At 39.2% G+C, this 25,848-nt stretch overlaps 1 protein-coding gene and 2 long non-coding RNA genes across 7 annotated transcripts; all 3 read left to right on the forward strand.

Annotated features, from left to right (window-relative positions):
- Positions 1–3,542: 3,542 nt before the first annotated feature.
- On the forward strand, positions 3,543–5,111 carry LOC120562780. Its single transcript, XR_005639839.1, has 3 exons — positions 3,543–3,750; positions 4,044–4,093; positions 4,528–5,111. It is a non-coding gene; the product is annotated as an uncharacterized LOC120562780 (long non-coding RNA).
- Positions 5,112–8,098: 2,987 nt separating this feature from the next.
- LOC120562772 lies at positions 8,099–10,968 on the forward strand. 4 transcript variants are annotated; one of them, XR_005639829.1, is made up of 6 exons: positions 8,123–8,210; positions 8,445–8,503; positions 8,622–8,803; positions 9,221–9,242; positions 9,345–9,495; positions 10,682–10,968. It is a non-coding gene; the product is annotated as an uncharacterized LOC120562772 (long non-coding RNA). The 4 variants fall into 4 exon arrangements; XR_005639831.1 differs by having other exon boundaries at positions 8,127–8,210; positions 8,448–8,503; XR_005639830.1 differs by lacking the exon at positions 8,445–8,503 and having other exon boundaries at positions 8,099–8,210.
- Positions 10,969–12,296: 1,328 nt separating this feature from the next.
- Positions 12,297–25,184, forward strand: LOC120562761 (calpain-2 catalytic subunit-like). Of its 2 annotated transcripts, none has more exons than XM_039806649.1 (15): positions 12,297–12,401; positions 20,365–20,631; positions 21,092–21,161; positions 21,358–21,476; positions 21,733–21,866; positions 21,966–22,137; positions 22,260–22,340; positions 22,423–22,508; positions 22,607–22,681; positions 23,599–23,759; positions 23,841–24,010; positions 24,111–24,122; positions 24,257–24,465; positions 24,723–24,781; positions 24,867–25,184. In XM_039806649.1, the coding sequence occupies exons 2-14, from the start codon at positions 20,395–20,397 to the stop codon at positions 24,730–24,732; spliced, it is 1,536 nt and encodes a 511-aa protein (XP_039662583.1). In that variant the 5' UTR covers positions 12,297–12,401; positions 20,365–20,394; the 3' UTR covers positions 24,733–24,781; positions 24,867–25,184. The 2 variants fall into 2 exon arrangements, with proteins under 2 accessions (XP_039662583.1, XP_039662584.1); XM_039806650.1 differs by having other exon boundaries at positions 12,324–12,401; positions 20,373–20,631.
- The last annotated feature ends 664 nt before the right edge of the window (positions 25,185–25,848 follow it).

Genomic DNA, 25,848 nt, shown 5'->3' on the forward strand with positions numbered 1-25,848 from the left:
GTGCTGAAAGTGTTTTAGGTTTATCACAGAAGAGTGTAACTCGTGCAAACAGAGTATAGTAATGTGAAACGTGTGTGTTTCATATGGTAACAAAGTGTGGTTTCTAAACAAAAGTGTATAGTTTTTACAAGAGTGTTTGATTATGTAAAGGATCTGTAGTGTTTTGCTAATTGGGTGTGTGGTTGTGCTAATTGTGTGTAGTGTTTTGCTAATTGGGTGTGTGGTTGTGCTAATTGTGTGTAGTGTTTTGCTAATTGGGTGTGTGGTTGTGCTAATTGTGTGTAGTGTTTTGCTAATTGGGTGTGTGGTTGTGCTAATTGTGTGTAGTGTTTTGCTAATTGGGTGTGTGGTTGTGCTAATTGTGTGTAGTGTTTTGAAAACACGGGTCCTGTTTTGAAAATCGTGCTTAAGCAATCCAAAAAAACTGTAACAGACTTTCAATGTTTTTTTTCTCGACAGTTTCTTCTTTGTCCAAACAAGATCGTCTCTGTTTACCAAAATCTATTGAAAGCTTGTTATCTACAGGCAGCTCTCCTACACTTTCTTTTTTTTTAAGAACATTTTTTGGGGGCTTTTCCCTTCATTATATAGCGACAATGGATAGACAGGAAAGGGGGAGAGAGATGGGGGATGACACGCAGCAAAGGGCAGCAGGTGATTTGAACCCGCGCCGCTGCAAAGGACTCACCGGGGATTTCCACTAGATGCGTAACGGCTGCGGACCGGCTCCGCTGCGTGTCTGCTGCGTGCTCCGCCGTCCGTCAATACCCACCGGGTCCGGATTTGTTGTGGAGCGGCTGCAGCCGTGACTGACGCTGTAGTCAGGAGGACCCACAAGTTCTCGCGAATTCACGTAGAATAGAACCACCAAACCAACACCAGTTAGTTTCCATCCAGAGGAGTAGAAGGGAAACAGCTCTGAGCTGTGTTTTCAAGGTGCAGTGCAGGAAATATGATCCACCGTGAGCACGGTGTATTTTATTTTGAAAATTAACCGGATATTTATTTTGTTTCTGTGCTCGACTTCCTGTCCCGCACTATCTGCCGTGTGCTGAATTGCTGCGGAGCTCTCCGGCGTCCGTCAAAAATAGAAGCTCTGCGTATCTGCTCCGGAGGGCTGCGGACTGACGGAACTGGGACGGAGTCGGGACGCAGACGTTCCGCAGTCTGTGGAAATACACACACTGACTTTAATGGAAACCTAATGACTCCGGAGACCTTCCGGAGACGTTCCGCATCCAGTGGAAATTGCCGGTCAGCCTGTATGAGGTGCACGCTCTTACTGGGTGAGCTACATGCCGCCCCGCTCCTACACTTTATAATTCATCACTAAGAGTGCTCCCCGGTATAGAGCAACCTGTCAGCGTCTGAAGCGACGGAAAGGCGTCCTTCAGCGTGTTTGTAGAACGTACCAGGGAGGGCAGCAGCTCGTATGAAAGGGGGAAATACCTCGTAGGGAGGTTTGTTGGGGGGGGGGGGGATCAAACACAGGACTTACAGCCAGGAGACCGGGGATCAGGTCCTGCTTGTCACCTTTAATTTGCTTTCTTCTTTAACCATCCCCTTCTTCCCGCGTGTCACAGAAGCGTACGCCCACCCACGACCTTTTCCTAACATAACTGTGTCAAAAGGGACACCAATAAATCAGAGTAATCTGTTATTACCTGATGAATCAGAGTAATCTATTACTACCTGATGAATCAGAGTAATCTATTAATACCTGATGAATAAGAGTAATCTATTACTACCTGATGAATCAGAGTAATCTATTAATACCTGATGAATAAGAGTAATCTATTACTACCTGATGAATAAAACACACGTGACAGTTTAACTCTGGGTCTGTTTTTAATACCGTCCTGTTCAACAGAGATGGTATTTTTTGACACTTCATGCTTTTATTTTGAAATTTTTGTTACTTTTTTGAGGGTTTTGTTGCTTTTCTCACTTGTTTCTACATTTACATTCAAACTGGTATTTCTATTGTAAAATAGCCTTTTGTTTTCACTATTCTTTGTTAACCATGGCCTGTGCTGTTTCACTGAACATTTTAATTAAAAAGGATAGAAAAAAAATAGCATTTTGCTTACATTATTCACACATTACATGTTAAAGGATCATAGTATAGTTTCCCGTGTGTCTGCTCGTGTGTTTAGCGTTTAAAGTTTGTGATGAATTATTCCAGATGGTCATGTTCTCTAACCTTGAACTGTATCTGAGATGATAACACAGCCAACACTGGAGATAAGTCAGTAACGTTTATTAGAGCACTGTTCACAGATATACGTTATGAAAGACATGTTATCGTTAGTATTGTGTGTGTGTGTTTGTGTGTGTATGTGTGTGTGTCTGGGTGTCTGTGTGTGTGTGTGTGTGTGTGTGTGTGTCTGTGTTCTGTGTGTGTGTGTGTGTGTGTGTGTGTGTGTGTGTGTGTGTGTGTGTGGCGTGTGTGTGTGTTAGGTTTTACAGTGTATTACAAACGCACACAAACACACATACCCACACACACACACACACACAAACACACACACACACACACGCACACAGACACACACACAGAGACTTTAGTAAAGTGATTACTATAAAGTAATACAATGAGTAAAAGACATAAGAATACAACAATAAAAACAAAATCAGACAGCATAAAAAGTCTTCTTCTTCGCCCAGAAAAAGAAAATATATAGAAATTGGAGATATTGAAATATGTTTTTGAAGCGTGAAGGCTACCGTAGCTGTAATCCGTACTTGGAACTGCGTTGTGCGAGAGATATGCGATTTATGATTTCCATGCTACATGGGAGTAATTTTCACACATTGGACCTTTAAAGTAGTTTTAAAAATCTGTACTTTGACTTTTCCTTAACCCTTGTGTTGTCTTCTTTGCGACCATGCACTTGTTGCCCTCCGGGTCAAAACTGACACGGTCTGTTTAGCTGGTTTTATAAAGCATAAACCATAGTGTTTATTCCAACTCATAACCACTAGGGTTACACTTATTCTTTGCAGTGATGGTCAATAACTGCATTTATACGAAATACACATGAAGGTACAGGGCTGTTCAAGTACATTGTAATTTTGTGTTGCTCTAAGAAATACAATTTAAAAATTACAATGGAAATATGAAGCTGTAAATATATATATATATATATATATATATATATATATATATATATATATATATATATATATATATACGTATATACATTATGAAGTAGAACAATATAAGGAACAAACAAATGCAAGACGAATAAAGTTACAATTGCAACAGTGAATAATATGATAATAACTGAATAAAGATAACATTGATCCAAAGGTTTTTTATCATTTATCATTCTCTGGAAACATATGTTGTATAAAGACTATGAGGAATATGCCTGGCTGTTATTTGCTGTTTATACCATCATATAGGTGAATACTCCATTCTGATTCCTCAGCCAAAGCAAACAGTATAATGTGTGTTTTTGCAGACATAGGCAGGGAAAAGGTACAGGTGGCTTTTTGGTGACCTATAGTTTCCCTCCCTGTCTCCTGGGTAACCACTGCCGAAAAGTCTGATTTCAGAGCCAAGCCCTCTCTGTGGGAGGATATAAGACTGAGAAATTATTTCATTTCTCAGTCTGAACATTCTTCAGATTTGCATCGTGTCAGAGTTCTGCTCTTCTTCTTCATCTTCAGACTTTGAGCAGTTTAGATTTTAGATTTCTACATTTTTGGACCTTCGTACCTGAAACTTTCTCCACCAACTCTTCGGTAAGACAAACTCTGACTCTTCTCCAACTTTTAGTATTTTATTAACTTCTTCAGCGTTTTTTCTGACACGTTTTGGTCGCATGTAAAAAAATTTTTTTCAACGTTTGTTGTTGGTTTTTGGACAGTTGTTTTTATGTTTTCCTTTGTTTTCAACGATTTTTCCCCCCTCAACAATTTAGTCACTTTTTTAACGTTTTGGGCACTTTTTTGACTTTTTTTGTTGTTTTTTCTAAAGAACCTTGAAGTTAAATGTAATTGTAACGTAGTGTGTGTGTTATCATGTGATATTCCAGGTATCTCTCCTGCTGCTGACTCTAGAACTCATCTCTCTCCTGTCATTCAGGTAAATATACTTTATATTATTATTCTGTCTTTAACACATTAAAACTTCTCTGATTCTGTTTCAGCTGCATAGACGAAAACACAAAAGGTTAATTTTTTCATTTTCAGTTTGATGGTCTCAAACATTTCTCTGTCTGCATTCTGGTTGAAATAAACTCTTAATTTACCCATTTACATGTGGAAATATGCTGGCTCTATACACGCTAAAAGTCCTGATTATTTACATGGAGTCTGGTGGAAATATGCTGGCTCTATACACCCTAAAAGTCCTGATTATTTACATGGAGTCTGGTGGAGATATGCTGGCTCTATACACGCTAAAAGTCCTGATTATTTACATGGAGTCTGGTGGGTTTGGTGATGGTGATTTTATGTTAAACTAAAATGATCTTAGACTCAGTTCTCTAACAGCTTTTATAACTCTGTGTTCTCCAGATAATCATGAAGATCTCTATCTTTGCCTGTGTTCTGCTGATCTCTGCTGCCTCCGTGCTCTCTGTGGACGATCTAGATGCAAGTGTTCAGAATTTTATAAATCAGCATATCAACCAGAACATGGATCCTAACTCCTGTGACGCCCTGATAAAACAGAGAAAAATCAGTAAAGCCTATAGTAATAAGTGTAAGAAGGAGAACTCCTTCATCAGTGCAACGTATGGCGAAGTCACAAAGATCTGTGGGGATGAAGGAGAGCCGTATGAAATAAACAATCGTATTCTGAGGATTAGCCTTAAAAAGTTCACCGTTGTTAATTGTAAATGCAATGACAACCTCACGTTTGACTACTGTGGCTGCAGAGGCTCTCGTCCCAACCTCAGAATTGTAATCGATTGTGATAACAATGGTAACCCTGTTCACTATGAAGAAGGTGTAAATATTCTCAACTGATGAATGGATCAGAGTAATCTATTACTACCTGATGAATCGGAGTAATCTGTTACTACCTGATGAACCAGAGTAATTTGTTACTACCTAATTAATCAGAGTAATATATTACTAACTGTTGAATAAAAGACATGTGACAGTGTAACTCTGGGTCTGTTTTTAATGCCGTCATGTTCACTCATTCAGAAAGTAGTCTGGCTATGAGTAATGACTTAATTTCCACCTCTGGTTTTTTGGATTTCTTTCACATCAAGTCTAATCTTATCAAAACCTCCCGATTCACTGACCAAACTCTACATTTTTAAAGAAAGAAATCACACACCTTTACCCAGCTGTCAGATTAGTATAATGGAGTAAAAAGTAGAATATTTCCCTCTGAGATGTAGACGAGTACAAGTAGTAAGGAACAGAACTCATGTAAAGTACAATTACCTCATTAAGTGTTACCCAACTTAGCTTTATTTCAAGGCTGCTTTTCATATTTGTTAGACTGACTATTATATATAAACAAAAACATAAAATATGACAGTAATAGAGTTATGTACCAATAGTGGTTGATGAAATGTGTTACTTAAATTCTCTGAAAATTGCCCAGAGTTTGGTTGGTGACTGATAAATGTGGTGCAGTAGACTAAAAAGTCTGTGAAATACTCAAGTAAAGAACAAGTACCCTTACATTTTGAACTTAAGTACAGTACTTTGGGTAAATGTACTTAGTTACCTTCCATCTCTGTTTTTTGGGAAATCTTTTACGTCAAATTGAATCTTATCAAGACATCCTAATTCCTCCACCAACCAAACTCTGTACAATTTTCTGCTTATTTAGAGAAAAAAAATCTGTCTCCAGCTGTCAGATTAATGTAGTGGAGTAAAAGTCCAATATTTTCAACTGAGTACAAGTACCTCAAATTTAACTAGTTGTACTTTAGTTTAACTACACTTCATTCAAACAATGAAGCATTTAATTTAAAGAAGAAACAAGTCGTTTATTTATTTACTGTATTTATTTTTTCGTTTGCTAAACGACAGTGGGCACAACTGGAGTCACATGTGCAAAACGCTAACTACAGTCTGCACAGCAGCAGTTCATGTGGACCAAACTCTAGTTGGTTTTTCATCGCTTGAACACAGTTTTCTAAACTCTACACACTTATCCCGTGACTTTAACCACAACGTGCACAACACTGTAGATTTACAGCACTTTGTTCAAATGCTAACACACTGCTGTCAAAACTGTTAACCATACATTCAAAACAGAATAGATTTCAGTCTGGTGCCTATCAAACACTGCTGATTGCAATTTTAGCTGAAAGCCTAAGCAGGTGTCTTGTTTTAGACTAGTTAGTGAACATATATGGTATTTATACAGAGAAAGCTCAGAAAGTCTTTTTTTGTATATAAACACCAAATAAGAATAAAACAATTATACACTGTACTGTTTGAGAGAAACGGGTAAAAGAGCAAAGATACCAATATGTCCAGGTAAGATGTCTGAGGTTATGTACACAGCTATACACAATATCTTTACAATAGTAAAACTACGTTCTTACTGTTTTCAGAATGTAATGGAGGTGAAAGCAATAGAAACACCACATTCATTTGTATTTAGAGATGATGAAGACATCCAATGTGATGAAGAGAACTTGCCACATGATGCTGGAGAGAGGCAGGATTAGTCACACTATTCTTTGGTACTGTTACGTACCTTTAGTTTATTTCCCCCAGTAATTCCATAAATTACTAGAGACAAAATACTATATTGAAGAAAACTGCTGATTTTCATTCCTTCTTGTTTACCTTATGTAAAAATTGGTATATTATAAAATCTATATCTTTTCCTTAAAGAAACTATTGAGTAATGTCAAGTCACTCAAATTGTTCAAACTGTAAAGATGAGAAAGTTTGTAATTTGTGTATTGGTGTGTGATGCTAGTGTTTTTACTCTCAGTGTGTTCTGAGTGACAGTGTGTGTGTCTCAGTGTGTTCTGAGTGTTTGGCTGCACTGACCCTGATCTGAGACGTGTGTTAAGAGTTGTGTTGCTGTGAATGAGTTTTGCAGGTGATGTGAACTTTTTAGCTCAGGTGACTGTAGGTAGTGCAGACTGTAGTTTGAGTTTTGCCCATGTGACTCCAGTTGTGCCCACTGTCATTTAGCAATCGGAAAAAACTGTAATAAAGGGTCCGGGGCCCTTAGAGGGTTCTCAGAGTCACTGCAAGTTGTTGAAGACCCCTGGTTTAGACCACATGTGTTAAACTCGGGGACTGTGGTCTGAACCCAGCCCCTCGCAGGTTTTGATCCGGCCCGAATATCAACTTAGGTTCAGAATAAGTTTTGGCCTGAAAACTGAAATCGGAGTTTGCATTTTCCACATCAGATTTGGGGATAATAAAATGTAAGAGACTGTCTGAGGGGGGGTCCAGTACATACAACAGAGTTGCAGGCTGTAATATGGGCTCTGCAGTGGTAGAGGAGGTGAAACCACGGAGAGCAGTGATGTACTCAGACTCTGCATAAGGTCTGATGACACTGGGGGAGGGAAAGGTTGGAGCAGGTGAGGAGCAGAAAATGGGGGATTATAAAAAGAGGTTGACTTAACTTCTTCAGGACATGAACACCTGTTTCCTGGGTGAAAGTCTTGTGTTTTCTCTCTTAATGAAGAGAGATAAATGTGTGTGTGTTTGAGGATGAGTTGAGAATTGTTCCACCAGATGGCGCCCTGACTCTCTTCCACAGTTTAGATTCTGTCAGAAACAAGAACACACTGAACACAAGTGGAGCACTAACTAAAATAATCTGTTCAACTTCAGCTCTGATCTCTACATGTTTGATGTTTATGATGATTTTAATGTCTCCTGCTTGTTCATGGTTGTGTGTTACCAGTTCTCTGTGTTCTCTGTCTAGTCTTCTATCCTTGTGTATGTTTCATGCTTCAGTTTCCTCTTTTACTTTGTAGTGTCTGTTGTTCTTGTTCTTCATGTCTTGTTCTACTTCCTGCCTTGTGTGTTTCCCCTCCTCTGTGATTGGCTGCTCTGCCCTGATGTGTCTCACCTGTTGATCAGCCCTCATGTCACCTGTCCCTCGTTTCTCCCCTCGTTACCTCATGGATTTAGTCTCTGCTTTCTGGTTCTGGTGTTAGTTTGTCGTCATACTTTTGTCAAGAAGTCTGTACCTGTTCCAGCTGTTCCTGTGGTCCTGGTATCTTCCCTGTGATTGGACGGTCATCACCTTACATGTATGTTAGTTCTCTTTGTGTTCTTTATTGAACTCTGTCGTACCAACTGCAGCCTTGTCCTCACCTGTTCTGCTTTTGGGTCGACAAATCCAAAAACTTTGCAGCAAAAAAATTGACAAACAAAAACAAATGGAAAAAAAATCGACAAACATCATGGTTGGAAAAAAGTTTTCATTTAGGTCGATGGAAGACAACACGAGGGTTAGCTCATATATACAGTTTCACTCAACACAGCAGCCGCGGATTTGACTCCGACTTGAGGCCCTTTGCTTGTCTGCAGATAATTAATAAAGGTAATGCATCAGTCAAACTATGTTCCACAGACATGCTCTAAATGTTGTTTCCAGTTTAAGATAGATCGCTGTAGCATGGCACCTCACTAACTCACTCTCTCTGTTTTTCTGTTGATAGAAACGGAGAGGAAGAGGAGTCAAACATCACCGCTGTCAGCACTGTGACAAATCCTTCACAACTGCAACCTCTTTACAGATTCATCAGAGTTCACACTGGAGAGAAGCCGTACAGCTGTGATCAATGTGGGGCAGCTTTCACACGCCAGAAAAAACAAAGTTGGTCAATGGGAAGTCACAAGAGTTAAGTGGTTTGGGGTCCTTCTGTAAATCATTTTGGGGTACAGTTTGGTTTTGGAGAATTCTACAAGCAGCAATACCACAGGCCAAACTATCAGCCCATTCCAAACAGGCACATTGTGAACAGGCTCTGTACTAGTATAAATGAAACAGACAGACTGCTATGCATGATGACACCAACAGATGAATGGTGAAGGAAGATTGATTCAAAGTAGTGAGTGATACAGAGTGCACTTTCCTTATTAGCGGGGGGGGGTTAGGAACATTTTCGTGTAGTGTCAGCCCCCCCCCCCCTAAAATTGGCTTAACAACGTCCGTTGTTTTAATGCAGAAATGTTGCATATAGTACCTTTAACCAGTATATTCAGTAAGAATATGTCTGATGTAACCCTAATATCTTCCTTTTTTGATTTTCTACAGAATGCTGAGCTTCAAGTTGTTTGTAAGTACGCTAATGATTATAGTTTTTTTAACAAAAATACCTAATGTAAGAAGTTAATTTCAACTATGTAATTGATTTTTCCACAAGTATTTTCCTCCACAGAACAAAACCAAACAAGTCCCTTTACAGGACACCGTGGACAAGTTCCAGTACAAGATGTCCTGTAAAGAACAAGGCATTGTGGGTCTGCAGTGAGCTGGGAATCCCTGCCTTAGTTCACGGCAGACTTGTCAAGATGTATCAAAATCACAAGGTATGTATTTTAAATGGTCTAACCGGAGATTCAAAACTAACTATTGTGGTGTGTTGTGGAGATGCCAGCACTCTCAATAACTTTCTAAAAGAGGAAATGACTTTTACATGTTTGAGCCCATCATTGTTATGCTATTGTGCCATTAAGGCACAATAATGTTGATGTGTACTTCATTTAACTTGGAGAATACACATTAATAACAGTCTTGTTCTGTGGTGTAACAATAGCTAAGCATAATGTTGAACACAGACAGACAGACACACACACACACACACAGACATACAACAGGCTAAACAGGCTTTCCAACAGTAAACGATTTATTGCCAAAAAGCATTGTTAACACAGAGAAATAATCTACCAAACACAAATGTCCTTACTTTTTGTTTTAAGTTTATTTGAATCTGCAGATCTCTTTTTTTCCAGAATGCCTTGACACTTTCGTTGCACTCTTTTAATAAAAACCCTGAACACAATGTGATAAAGCCTGTTTCACCACAACATATTTTATCTGCCTTTGTGTCATCTTATCTTACACATATTTTGAAATAAAGTATTACAAAATGCAGGGAAATATATTACATACTGCGTTCAGTGTTTCAGACATCTGCTACGGAGCTTTCTGCTGCTCTATCACAGCTCGCTCGTATCAGTCGTTAGTAGATGTGTTTAGCAGTGTTGTAAAACAGCAAAAAAAAACTTCTTTTGGACATACTTATTTCCATTTCATCATTCAAAACCATCATATCATTCTTGTTCACGGACATATGCAGTTGCTTCTCTAGATAATCATTTTTCCAGCTAAATATTTGAATGATTTCTCCCTCTCTTACTCACGCTTGTACATATGCACTTATCTCGTTATAAGTATTTGTCCCTTCCCCTAAGTGGCTATGCCACTTGTCAGGCCCCCATTGTAAATAAGAACCTGTTCCTAATGATTTGCTTGTGAAAATAAAGGTAAAAAAGAAGAATACTTACAAATTGCAATGCTAAACTTTTGATAGCATTTGGAACGAAAGGTTCGTGAGAATAGGCTGCATAATGAAGTAAAAATGTATTACATTGTGACGTTATTACATTGTGACGTTATTACATTGTAACGTTATTACATTGTGACGTTATTACATTGTGACATATTATAACGTAATGTGTTGTTACAAGGTTTTTCCCACTTTGTGTTCCCCAGATAACCATGAAGATCTCTATCTTTGGCATTGTGCTGCTGCGTTCTGCTGTCATGCTCTCTCTGGACTTTGTGAGAGAAGATGAAGAAAGTCCGGCTGCAAAGTTTAAGCAGCATATCATCGAGGTGATGAACAGTAATGGCTGCACCAACATGATGAATGACAGAGGAATCACAGACTACAACGGAAAGTGTAAGCTGAAGAATACCTTTATCAGAGCGCCTATCAGAACCGTCAGAGACATCTGTGTGACTGGAGGACAGAAATAAAATACTTTAATAAAAAGAAACCTGGTGTTCGTAATCTCAGAAAAAGCAGAGCTCGCTTTAACATTGTTGTCTGCAGACTGACGGATGTTACTGCCAATCCTTGTGAGTATGATGGTGCAGATTATAACAGGTACATTGTAGTCGCATGTGATTTTAAAGGAGATCCCGTTCACTTTGATAGTTTTCTGTCTTATTAACCAGCTGATGAATCAGTGTATGACCTCCATAAGGAGAAGATTCCTGATTGGTCCATCTGAGCTTTCATTTTCTCAAAGGCAGAGCAGCATACCCAGGGCTCGGTTTACACCTATCACCATTTCTAGCCACTGGGGGACCATGGGCAGGCTGTGGGAACTCACATTAAAGGTGCTCTTAGCAAAAACAGCCAATAACTAACAAGAAGGATTTGTTGGGAGGGGGGTTGTGGGGATTTATTTTTTTATTTTATTATTTCAGGACAATACACCTATGTTGAACATGTACAGCAGTACACGTAAAAGTGCCAGATTGTAGCCCAAAGGCTAATTTCCATCTGTAGTCCATTTGGCAGGTAGAAATTACGATAAAAAGGACAAAAGATATACACTAGTAACATTTGCTATGTAAAACATAGTAGAACAGGACAAAAGAAAAGAAAAACAGGACAATTCATTAGTAAATGTTATAACAGGGACACAACATACATATGCTCTACTGAGCTAATACGGTACAGCATACAGTCAGAGGTGATTGCACGTGTGGTTAGTTCTAAGCCACATCTTTACCTGGCTCTTAAAGGTGGCCAGAGTGGGACATTCCCTTATAGTTGGGGGTAGTGTGTTCCATATTGCACTACCTTTAATAGATAATGCATTATGGCTAAAAGAAGTTTTTCTAAAAGGAACCTCACAGTCCCTGTTTACAACAGATCTAGTGATCCGAGTCTGTCTGTATTTAATAAACTCTTGCAATGGGGGTGGCGCCAAGCCATGTAGTACTTTATAAATTAAGCATATTGAGGAAAATCAAAAGTCAGTAAGTTGTATTTCTCCAAGATTTTGCAATGATGATAAGAAAAAGGTTTTTTATCTAGAGTATAGGATAGTGCGCTGAAGAACGGAAGGGAGAGGGAGGGGACATGATGAGGAGGAGGGAGGGATGAGATAGTTTCACTTTTTTTTAAATACTTTGAACTTCAACAAGAAGTAACGTCATCCAACATCGCTTAGAGCACCTTTTAATGTTGAAAAAACAAGTAAAGTGAAATTTTCATGCCATGGGACCTTCATAGCGGCATGGTCAGCGTGTGTTAACAAGTGTTGTTAACAAACCAAAATGTCGTCTTATTGTGAAAATCTGCTCCAGTTGCAGCTCTTCCTACCTGCTTCCTCAAGGTGTGTCTGTCATTCATAACAGAAAACCAGTTACCTTTCTCTCCAGGCGTCGAGTCAACACTGGACGGTTTAAAGAAACTGTAAGTTCATTGTTTGAATCCTTTTTTTACGTTTAAATGTCCTTTCAGATTCTGTTACAGTGCATTTTCAGCTGACAGTCATTATTTAGCTTTTTATGCTTTTTTCAACGTTTAAATGCCTGTCTGTGTGTTGTGTGTGTGCTGTGTGGTTGTGTGTTTGTGTAGTCTGTGTGTGTGTGTGTGTGTGTGTGTGTGTGTGTGTGTGTGTGTGTGTGTGTGTGTGTGTGTGTGTTGTGGTGGAAGTTTTCCGTGAAGCAGCAGAGTTTAGTAAATATCAATGATCTTAATGAAAATGAATAAAGACTGTTTGAGAATTAAAGCAAAGTCTGGTCTTTGAGTATTTATTATATTTTGCAAAATAGAGGAATACAGTTTCAAAGGTACAATCACCACGTCTGAAAGAGCATTTCTAACCTAAAGTCTAAACATCCAAACATCATGTAGTGAAAACCTCTGTTAAGCCCCCCCTCTAAATGTATCTTCTAGCATGGCCATAGCTGATCACCTTGCCCTCTGCTCTCTGTTCCTAACATTAGCCTAAACAACAATTTATCTCAGGAGACAGAAACGTACGTAGTTCTCCCTGTCGTAAACAGTCATCGGCCTTCTCCACTTCTATCTAAGCAAAAAGACAACAATGTGAGAAGGTTCAGGCCAGTAGAACTAAATAACTCTACTGGGCTATAGTTGACGGCTGCAGCTGTTTCCCTCTCTGGTGCTTTAAAAGTCTAAGAGGAAGAAACAGGATTTTGTGGAGGTTTAAAACAATCTTTAAATGAATGGTTAATATCATTAAACAAATGGTTAAAATAAAATTTGCCACCACAGTGTGTGTGTGTGTCTGTGTGTGTGTGTCTGTTTTCACATAGTCCTGACACTTTAGTCTGGTTTGACCCATTTTTTTTGTTATTAACAAAACGTATTTTTATTTTATAACAAAATACAAAACATAAAATCACCACATTAACACATCCCCTCCCGCTTCGTCATCACCACCCACACAGACAAAAATCACGCGCGCACGCACACACACACACACACACACACACACACGTCTTTGTTTGTGTTGGGACAACAGGTACTGCACATATGTCCCCTCGTCAGGTACGAGGAAATCTCACAACTTATTAGACAGCTGAGACCTGTTGTTATTCTCTGAGATAAACTCTCTTTCAAAAACATTTCCTGTTGTAATGTAATCTCCACTAAATCCATTTTCACATAGTCCTGGCACCTAAGTATTTCTGGTTTGACCCGTTTAGTCAAGTTTTTTGTTTGTTATTAACAGCACATTGTATTTTTCATTTTATAACAAAATACAAAACATATAAATAACCACATGAACACATCCCCCCCCATTCATCATTACCACCCACCAACTCTGGTGCAATGTTCCAGCCTCCACAGGAGTGCATGAAAAGCTCCGCCAGAGGTGTGAGTTGAAAGTCAGTTGGACAAAATAAATAATTAAAATCAATAAAATGTATATATATATATATATATATATATATATATATATATATATATATATATATATAAACGGCCAAAAGTTTGGACACACCTTCTCATTCAATGTGTTTCCTTTTTATTTTCATGACTATTTACATTGTAGATTCTCACTGAAAGCATCAAAACTATGAATGAACACATATGGAATTATGTACTTAACAAAAAAGTGTGAAATAACTGAAAATATGTCTTATATTTTAGATTCTTCAAAGTAGCCCCCCTTTGATTTTTTATTAATAAGGGAAATAATTCCACTAATGAACCCTGACAAAGCACACCTGTGAAGGTAAAACCATTTCAGGTGACTACCTCATGAAGCTCATTGAGAGAACACCAAGGGTTTGCAGAGTTATCAAAAAAAGCAAAGGGTGGCTACTTTGAAGAATCTAAAATATAAGACATGTTTTCAGTTATTTCACACTTTTTTGTTACAGTTTTTTTCCGATTGCTAAATGTGCTATGTGCAAAACTCAAACTACAGTCTGCACTACCTACAGTCACCTGAGCTAAACAGTTCACATCACCTGCAAAACTCATTCAAAGCAACACAACTCTTAAACACACGTCTCAAAACAGGCTCAGTGCTGCCAAACAGTATGCACAGGCCTCACTGAGATAACACACACACACACACACACACACACACACTGTCACTCAGAACACACTGAGGGTAAAAACACCAGCATCAAACACCAATACACAAATTACAAACTTTTTCATCTTTACAGTTTGAACAATTTGAGTGACTTGACACTACTCAATAGTTTCTTTAAGGAAAAGATATAGATTTTATAATATACCAATTTTATGTAAAGTAAACAAGAAGGAATGAAAATCAGCAGTTTTCTTCAATATAGTATTTTGTCTCTAGTAATTTATGCTCTGTTTAGCAATCGGAAAAAACTGTAAGTACATAATTCGATATGTGTTCATTCATAGTTTTGATGCCTTCAGTGAGAATCTACAATTTAAATAGTCATGAAAATAAAGAAACACATTGAATGAGAAGGTGTGTCCAAACCTTTGGCCTGTACTACATATATATATATATATATATATATATATATATATATATATATATATATATATATATATATATATATATATATGTTATCCTTGTTTTGCTAAATTCCACCACAGCTAAGGAATGTTTTTAGGGCTTTATAAGGCACCCATTGGGTGTTGTAAAAGCCATATCTGTAAGCATAGGAGAGTTAAAGGCTCAGAGGGAAACGCTGTCTGGTACGTGCCTTCACATGTTATCTCTCGCCTTACACAAAACCGGTTTGGTGCTTTATCACCAAAGTCATCCATGCAAACCAAGCTCTCAGGGTTAAGCTTCCAGTTTGAATAACTAATGAAGAACAACAGAGAGAGTTTGTGAGGGAAGAGATGATGTCAGAATGGCCTTAGAGTAATTCATTGCGGTTGGATTGCTGCAGAGCTCTAGACACTAAATGTCTGGAAGTAGACACTATATGACTGAAATTAGATATTAAATGACTGAAAGTAGACACTAAATGTCTGGAAGTAGACACTATATGTCTGAGAGTAGACACTAAATGTCTGAGAGTAGACACTAAATGTCTGAAAGTAGACACTATATGACTGAAATTAGATATTTCATGTCTGAGAGTAGACCCTAAATTAATGAAAACTAACTCAAACTAAAGTTAAATCCCAATGTCTAAACTAGACTAAAAGCTAAGAGAAGTGAAACCTCTAATCTACTCCTGTAGGGATGATGTGTCACTATATTATGTTACCTGCGGCTGACCCTATGAAAGATGAAGTGGGTGTGTATTATATTATAAGATTTTACAGTATAAAGATCAAGGAGTTCTCAGACTTTTCTATCTCTCTCTCCTGTCATTCAGATAAATATGCTTTAGATTAGTATTCTCTCTTTAGCACATTTAAACTTCTGATTCTGTTTCAGCTGTGAGGACAAAGCTTTTTTGTCACTTCAAAGTTTCTGTCACATTTTTATCTCTTTTTTTAGACATTTCTGTAGATGTTTCTCTTGGATTTTGTTGCCTTGCAGTTATTATTCTTTACTGCAACTTAACAGATTGTTCCCCAAGAGAAACTGTTCAGACGCTACACACTTTGTTCCTGAGAGGACGCAACCCTGGGGGGAACCAGTGGAGGAAAAGAGAACATCAAATAAGATGCTATTCACTCTCACGCGTTGAGACATGTTAGTTAAAAAGTTTATCAACCCACAGATAAGATTAGGATCAATATTAAAAGTACTCTTTAAGGTCCTTGTTAAAATACGTGGTTGGATGCAATTAAAAGCTGAAGAAAAGTCAATAAAAGCAGCCGCACAAAAGTCTTTGCACCCTCAAGATGTGTATAGATCAAATAAAACCGAGTACATGCTGCATCTTCCACTCCCCGTTTTGGTCTGTAGGCAAATTGAAATGGGTCTAGTAAATCCTGTACAGAGTTCAAAAGTTCATCCTTCACGATCTTCTCTTATGTCTTCATAAGGAGGGACGTGAGTGCCACAGGCCTACAGTCATTAAGAGAATCTGGAGTCTTATTTTTAGGCACCGGAACAATAATTGAGTCTTTCCAAAGGTGAGGATCAGTGTGGAGATGTAAGGACATTTTGAAAATAAAAAAAATGTCTGCCAGCTGTTCAGCACAGTTCTTTAAAATACGGCCTCCAATACCGTCCGGGCCAGGACTTTTCCTTTCCTTAATACCTCCAAAGAGTTTTAGGACCTTGTTTCTGTCAACCTGGACATTACTGTGCCTAGGGGCAACGTAATTAAAGACTGACAACTCCTCACTAAATTCATAGATATTAAAACGATTATAGAAAGTGTTCATTTGAGAGGGCAAGGTCTGACATGCCATTGAGGGACACTTCTTAGATTGCATCCCCATCATAGCTTTCACACCTCCCATGCAGGATTTGAGTTGCCTGTGCTCAGCATGTTCTCAACTTTGTCCTTTATAATTAACTTTAATTAAAAGTTCCTTTTTAGCTTGTTTTTGAAATACTCTGTATTTAGTCATGTTACCTTGGTTGAAGCTAATATTTCATTGATTAATTATGCTTTTAACAGATTTGGAAAACCAAGGTTTATTATTTGGATATATGGAAATGAGTTTACGGGGAATGACTAACTCCTCACAAAAGTTTATGTATGCGGAAACCGTCTCTGTAAGCTCATCAATATCCTTACATTCGTTTTTAAATGGATCCAAATCAGTACAGCAGTAGCATTCCTGTAGACACTGGATTGAGTCCTCTGACCAAACCGGAACCAACTTTCGTTCCGGCTTGTTTCTCTTCAGTACTGATTTGTAAGACGGAACCACATGACGGAATAAACAGAGTTGTGATCAGATATGCCGAGTGGAGATCTGCTGTAGGATTTATAAGCACCTTTGACGGATCCATAACAGAGGTCCAGCTTTTTGGTGCGTCGTGTTTCACAAGTGACATATTGATTAAAGTTACACAGGGACCTCCCTGGTTTACAGTTATTAAAATCGCCCATGACAAAGTTTGGTGCTTCAGGTGAAATCCCCTGAAGCAGCTCCACACACTTCACCATAGCCCGAGTCGCTAAATCAGCATTAGCCTTCGGGTGAATATAAACAAGTGTTACAAATATCTGTGGGAATTCCCTGGGCAGATAAAAGGGTCGTAAAGATACAGACAAAAGTTCGATATCAGAAGTACACAGTTTTTCTCTGACGATCACCGTATTGCACCATTTCTTATTTATGTAAAGACATAAGCCTCCACCAAGTGATTTTTCCATCACTGTGGAGTCTCTGTCAAGACGGACAGGCTCCCCAAAACAGTCCAACTCAAAATCAAAGAGTGGATCCCGATCGTTAAGCCACGTCTCTGTCAAGGCAAGGAGACAGGCATTTCTGTATTCTGAAAGGAACTTTACTTTTGCCTGAAGCTCGTCCAGTTCTGCTAACTCTAGCGCATTTACATTTTGAGTGTAAACAAAAAATGTCGATTGATGTGCATTGTGCCTTTTAAATAAATTAAATTAAATCATCAGACAGTTAGGAGACATTCACAAAACTAAAGACATATGCTACGTTAGGAAGGGAAGAGATGTTAGATATGTCAGAGTAAAGTCTCTAACAGGTTTTATTAGATTAGATTCAACTTCATCATCATTGTGCAGTGTACAAGTACAAAGACAGCAAAATGCAGTTGGCATCCAACCAGAAGTGCAATAAGAAGCGGAAAAGTGCAATGTCATATACAAAGTAAAAACAGGTGGTGCAAAGGCAGGACAATACATATATTGCAGTATAATAAGAGAAGAATAAATATGGCTATGTAATATGAACAATGTATGAACAACAGATATGTGCAATGTGGTAGCAGTGACATTATACTAATATAGATATATGCATTGTATTAACAGAATATATAATAAGAAATAATGTATAGATATGGATATACTGAATGAACCATATAGACAGATATGTACAGTATGTAAAGCTATGTGCAGTGTGGTAACATAAGAATAGTAAGAATAAGTTTGTGCAGGATGATTAGTATGAAGAGCAGTAGAATATGGCTATGTATAGGTGTAATTATATATGTAATTATTATCTCTGAATACATAAATCGAACAGTATGGGTGGGGTAGGGTAGTGCAAATTGTCCGATGGGTGTGTGTGTGTGGGGGGGGGGGGCTTAGTAGGTTAATTATCACCGGGATGCAGAGTTAGAGTTCAGTAGGGTGACAGCCGCAGGAAAGAAGCTTCCTCTAAACCTGTTGGTGCGGGGAGACCTGAGACCTCTCCTGGACGGGAGTGGGGGGAACAGGCTGTGGTTGGGGTGAGAACAGTCTTTGATGATGCTGCGCGCCTTACGCAAGCATCGCTTGCCCTGGATAGTCTCGATGGAGGGGAGTGAGGAACCGATGATGCGTTGGGCAGTTTTCACCACCGTCTGCAGAGCTTTCCGGTCACGGGCAGAGCAGTTGCCATACCAGACTGTGACACAGTTGGTGAAGATTCTCTCGATGTTGCAGCAGTAGAAGTTCACCAGGATCTGAGGTGTTGAGGGTCCAAGAGAGGTCCTCAGAGATTTGAACACCCACAAACTAGAAGCTGGTGACACGCTCCACCTCAGTCCCGTTGATGAGGATGGGGATGTGTTTGCCAGCTTCAGACTTCCTGAAGTCCACAATGAGCTATTTGGTCTTCTTAGTGTTGAGAGCCAGGTTCTTGTCAGTGCACCACGATGATAGGTGCTGGACCTCCCTGTAGGCCGTCTTATCGTTGTTGCTGATGAGGCCAATCACCGTAGTGTCGTCTGCAAACTTCACAATGGTGTTAGAGCCATGTACAGGTGTGCAGTCGTAGGTGAAGAGTGAGTAAAGGAGAGGGCTCAGCACACATCCCTGTGGTATGCCAGTGTTCAGGGTGATGATTGAGGAGGTGTGATTATCTAACCTAACAGACTGAGGTCTGTTGGTTAGAAAGTCCAGAATCCAGTCACAGAGGGAGGTATTGATGCCCAGTTCAGAGTTTGGTGATCAGTTTGGAGGGGATGATGGTGTTGAATGCTGAACTAAAGTCAATGAACAGCATTCTTACATAGGTTTTGCCATTGTCAAGGTGGGACAGGGCAGAGTGAAGTGCCGTAGAGATGGCATCTTATGTGCTCCTGTTCAGATGTTAGGCAAATTGGAAGGGGTCCAGTGAAGGTAATAAGCAGGTCTTGAGATGGGCCAGGACCAGCCTCTTGAAGCACTTCATTATGATTGCGGTGAGTGCAACTGGACAGAAGTCATTTATGCTTGTTGCAGTGGAGTGTTTTGGCACCGGCACAATGGAGATGGTTTTAAAGCACGCAGGGACAGCTGCCTGGACTAATGACAGATTGAATATGTCAATCCAAATCTCAGTCAGCTGCACAGCACAGGCCCTGAATACAAAATAACGTGAGTATTTCACGAACTGGTGTGTGACAATATAAAGTCTCTAACAGCTTTTATATGATAATATAAAGAGATCGTAGATATGTCAGAGTAAAGTCTCTAACAGCTTTCATATGATAATATAAAGAGATGTCAGATATGTCAGAGTAAAGTCTCTAATAGCTTTTATATGATAATATAAAGAGATGTCAGATATGTCAGAGTAAAGTCTCTAACAGCTATTATATGATAATATAAAGAGATTTTAGATATGTCAGAGTAAAGTCTCTGACAGCTATTATATGATAATATAAAGAGATGTTAGATATGTCAGAGTAAAGTCTCTAACAGCTTTTATATGATAATATAAAGAGATGTTAGATATGTCAGAGTAAAGTCTCTAACAGCTTTTATATGATAATATAAAGAGATTTTAGATATGTCAGAGTAAAGTCTCTGACAGCTATTATATGATAATATAAAGACATGTCTCTGTCTGTGATCCTACCCTATCCTCCCCTCACCTTTGGCAGCTATATAGGAGGCTGGAACAAAGGCCAAGGATGACATCCACGGCAGATCGGCTGGCCCGTCAGCAGGACAGGGAACGAGGCATTGGCACAGACAAGAAAGCAGTGAAGTTCTCCCAGCAAGATTATGAGACTCTGCGCAAGCAGTGTTTGAAGAGTGGACGCCTGTTTGAGGACAACTGCTTTCCAGCTGAGCCCACATCACTGGGCTACAAGGAACTGGGACCATGCTCATCCAAAACCAAGGGGGTTGTTTGGAAAAGGCCAAAGGTAGGAAGCCTCTAAGAAAAAACACAGTAATGAAAACTAACCAAACAAGTATGGTTGGTGAGCTTGTCACTGATTTGACATTAAGTATAGACTTTGGAAAGCAGAAGTAAAAGACAATATACACTATATACACTTACTATATATATAAAAGTGTAGCTGTACCTCGTTACTTTCTGCATCGCATTCTGCAACACTTGAACGCCACAGAAGTTTAAACTTAAGCGTCATACTATTCACCATAGTAATAATCTCTGGAAGAGAATTTACCTAAATGTGTTGAATCACATGTGAATTATTTTCATAGGGTTATTCTTTAGTTTCAACGTAGTCATCAGATCTAAATCATTGAACTGTATTTCCTCCTATTGTCTCAGTAGTGTGATACCGGACAATCCAAGGAAATATTTCTCAAAACTGCTCTAAAATGTTCAACTCTTTGATTGTTTGGTTCTCTATATAGGAGCTGTGCTCAAACCCAAAGTTCATTGATGATGGAGCCACCAGGATGGACATTTGCCAAGGATCTCTGGGTAAGTGAGGGGAAAGAATGAATGGATGGATGGATGGATGGGGTGTTTTGGATTTCCCTGGTCTATACCCCTCCACCCATTCTGCCACTAAACTTGTGGTGGTTTGTGGCCACATGCTGTTTACAGCGTCTTCTACACTACGGTAAATGCCACATATTGCTGAATCTCAGAGCATGTGTCTGATTTTACTGTGTAGGTGACTGCTGGCTTCTGGCTGCAATTGCCAGTCTGACTCTAGACCAGCAGATCCTGGCTCGTGTAGTGCCCCAGGAACAAAGTTTTACTGAAGGTTACGCCGGGATATTTCACTTCCAGGTCAGACAAATACCCTTCTTATCTGACTTCTAACTTTTTTCCTGCCATGTCCGACCATAAAATGATGGCTCATGGTAATAGGGTAAAAAAAAAATGAAATAGTGTACTTTTGTGTTTGGTACTAAGTTGCCCTATATTGCCATGCTGTGACATGCAGAGTATAGAACATATTATTCAAGGATCACACAACTGTCTTGCTCATGAGTCATAGAAGTATTTGACGTTGAGTTTACTGATGGGAATATTTTCTTCTCAGATCTGGCAGTTTGGTGAGTGGGTGGATGTGGTGATCGATGACCGTTTACCCACAAGAAATGGAAAGCTGCTGTTTGTTCACTCAGCGGTGGGCTCAGAGTTTTGGAGCGCGCTGCTGGAGAAGGCCTACGCCAAGTATGGATCGTTCTTTTTTTGCTTAATCGAAATGTTAATCCAGTGAAAATTTAGAATATATAGTTGGTAAATCTGGTCACATCCCTCTGTGTCTGACAGGTTGTATGGCAGCTATGAGGCCCTGAAAGGAGGAAACACTACTGAGGGCTTTGTGGATTTCACAGGAGGGATTGCAGAAGTATACTACTTAGACAAAGCTCCGCCGACGCTCTTCCAAATCATGCAGAAGGCCCTAAGGCTGGGTTCACTGCTGGGTTGCTCTATTAATAAAGTAGGTCTTATTTTCATAATAATTTGCTTATTTTCATACAGATTTGCATGCTTACCTGCAAGCCAACACACCAACAGAAGTAAAGTACTATGTCATCAAATTGTTGTTCTTGGTGTTTTCAGAAGACCAATGCCGAGACAGAGGCAGTTACACCTCTCAATCTTTTCAAGGGACATGCATACTCAGTCACTGGTGCAGAGGAGGTATATGATTATCTAAACTGTCAACATTATGCTTTTTTTCAACTGCATGCAAATTACTTTGCCTGCCATTGCTCTCTCCCAGGTTCATTTCCAAGGTGAGCCGGTTCAGCTGCTTCGCATCAGGAACCCATGGGGTAACAAGGAGTGGACTGGGCCTTGGAGTGATGGGTAAATAATTACGTTCCAGATCCTTTAACCATCAGCTACCATTAGTTATTTCCAGGATTATCCTAAAAGCATGATTTATTCTTTTAAATCACAATTAGGTCCAGTGAATGGAACAATGTCAGCAAAGATGAGAAATCAAAGTTGAACCATGCGGCTGACGATGGAGAATTCTGGTAAATCTATTGGCTTTAACCTTTCATTTCTATGAGAATAAATGTAATATTTTACATATTTTCCCCATCACCAAAGCAACTATTTAGGCTCAGACTAGAAAAAGTGATGGACACAATGACCCTCATTTATCAACCTAACGTAGAAACCAGCGCAGATATGAGCGCAGAAATCCTCTTACGACAGGCTTCACGTGTGATTCATGAAACGTTCGTATCACACCAGTCAGAGTGTAAGAATGGTCGTACATTGATAAATGCAGCGGCTGGAAACGATCGTCATTTAAATATCACACCCCATTATATTCTCATTTTTGAGGCCTCGCCCCTGCAATTTACGACATGGCGAGTTCTAATCCGGCCGAGACACGGCACTTTTCAGAGGTGGAAATTGAAATCCTGATATCTCAGGTTCATTTGTTCTAACGTGTGTACTATTTGGCAGCCTGAAAACTGGTATTAAAGGCTGTAGAAAGAATGCGGAATGGAAAGAGATCACTGATGCGGTCAACAGTGGTGCCATAGTAAATCAGACACCAGCTGAAGTTTATTTAATTTATACATGCTTGACATATATATTCTATAGTCCTAATTATAGGCTTCTATTGCAATCTCTTAGGCCTACATGTAGGTGTTCTTATATTTAAATAAACACACGGTAGCCGTCTGGAGTTTATGCAGTGTTTTTTATTTTACTTGTGTTTTGTTTTCATGAGTCAGAACGAGGCAACAGCTGAGGGAGAGTATGTGTTCAGACTAGACGTGAGATTTTATCGCAGTCTACGCTCATGTTCAAATTGATAAATGCAGAGCTTTGCGTAGGAATCGGCGTACGCCCGTCGCCTGTTTAAGGTCGTACGCACGTTTCATAAATGAGTGCGGCCACTGTTCTTTGTTGAGAAATGTGTTTCTCTCCTCAGGATGTCCTATTCAGACTTTATCAAGCAGTTCTCCAGGCTGGAGATCTGTAACTTGACCCCAGACGCGCTCATGAGTGATGATGTGGCCCACTGGAAGCATTACCAGTTTGAAGGGACATGGAGGGTGGGCTCTACTGCAGGGGGCTGCAGCAATTTCTCAGGTAACAGAGAAACCATATGTATCTCTGAGCAAGATGTTCTGTTACACTTCATATAAAGAATTACACTTTTGTCTGTTCCAGCCACATTCTCGTCCAACCCTCAGTTTGTGGTGCGCCTGGAGGATGTGGATGATGATCCCCTGGATGGGAAGGATGGATGTACCATTCTGGTTGGGCTCATGCAAAAGGATGGACGACAGCAGAAGAGGCTCGGCCGCAACCTTGAGAGCATTGGCTTTGCCATTTATAAGGTGCCTCAGAATAATTTGATGTTTCATTATCATGAAATCAGAGCTCTGTATTTGACTGATTTTAAACAAAATAATTATTCTGTCTGTTTCCTTTTTACAGGTCCCAGACCAGGTCTGTCTTTGTTATATCTCTTACTTTCTCTGAAATTTGAAATGCAAAACACAAGTGTCACGAGTATTGCTTAATTGCATTGTGGCTTCTTGACATTTCATTTATAAAAGGCCTTTTCTCCTGTTACTCTTTAGTACAAAGGCCAAAGCAATCTTCACCTGGGTCCAGATGTCCTGCTGCGACAGAGACCTGTGGCCAAGTGCTCCTTCGTCCCTACACGGGAAGTGTGCAAGCGCTTTAAACTTCCTCCAGGAGAATATGTCATTGTTCCCTCGACCTATGAGCCTGACAAGAATGGTTGCTTCCTTCTCAGGGTGTTCGCTGAGAAACAGGCTGCTGCCAGGTATTGTGTTACAGTAACATACAGACTGATTGATGTCTGCAGGCTGATGTAGACCTCAGAGCTTTGCTGTAATACAGCCATCTAGTGGACAAAGCTCAGAGACCAGCTCCTTCTTTGGTCACAGAAAAGTCTTAAATTCACAGTCAAAACTTACTGTTAATGTCATTTTCTTGCACGCCAACAGAGTGTTAGCTATTTTGTATTCTCTTTTTCACCTGGTTTGAGTTTCCACACTTTTTTTTCTGTCTCTCTACCAGAAATGTTTAGGGCTCTGGAGAGAGCTGACACAGGGAAGATTGAGCTGGATATGCAACAGGTGTGTAAGACGATAAAAAAAGCAGCTGGTTTGTTGGAACCTTTTTTTTACACAGTATGCTGTATAATTTTGTTTCCTCTTTCAGTGGTTTTGCCTGGCCATCTTCTGACTCTGGAGACAAGACAAGCGAGGGCCCTTTTGTAAAACATGCTGGAGGATTAACAATACATTTATTGAATTCACAAAAACAAATCATATTTTTTACAAACTAAGTAAACCCAATGATAGTTCAGATGCACTCCAAATGCTTGAAAATGGCTAAAATGTGTTTGTAAATTTGAATCATATTTGCTGAACATATACATTGGGATATGTTGTGTCGTGGAAGTTTTCTATGAAGCAGCAGAGTAAACAAATATCAATGATAAAAATGAAAACGAATAAAGACTGTTTGAGAATTAAACCAAAGTCTGGTCTTTGAGCATTTATTATATTTTGCAAAATATGAGAATACAGATTCAAAGGTACATGCAGTACAACTGAATGAGCATTACTAACTAAAAGTCTAAATATCCAAACATTATATAGTGAAAAAACTCCGTTAAGCCATCCCTCTTCAAATATCTTTAGCATACTGTCACTTTCTTAAGAAAAATACCATAGACAGTCAGATCATCTCTCAACCTTCCATTCTGCTCCTGTGTCTCCTACATTAGACTAAACACCTGCTTATCTCAGGAGACAGAAAGAGATACGGTTCAGACAGTGTTATAGCCTTCTTCACTTTATCTGCGAGAAATAAACAAATGAGGAGCTGCAATTTCTTTAGCGAAAATAACTTATGCTATTGCTCACAGTCTACAAGGCCAGCTCTCTCACTGGTGCCTTTAAGTCTACAGGAAGAAACAGGATTATGTGGAGGTTTAAAACAATCTTTAAACAAATGGTCAATATTAGCAAAGACAAATGGTTAAAATAAAATTTGCCACCACAGTTGTATCACTCACATATATTATTCCATTTTTGAAATCTTTTTTGTATGCAGCGGGAACAATTCTGTCTCATTAGTTGGTGTTTTTGCTCTTTTAAAACTTTTTTAAAAAAAAAAGAAAAAAAAGAAACTAACA

Source organism: Perca fluviatilis, chromosome 7, assembly GCF_010015445.1.
Source record: "Perca fluviatilis chromosome 7, GENO_Pfluv_1.0, whole genome shotgun sequence".
Taxonomy (NCBI): Eukaryota; Metazoa; Chordata; class Actinopteri; order Perciformes; family Percidae; genus Perca; species Perca fluviatilis.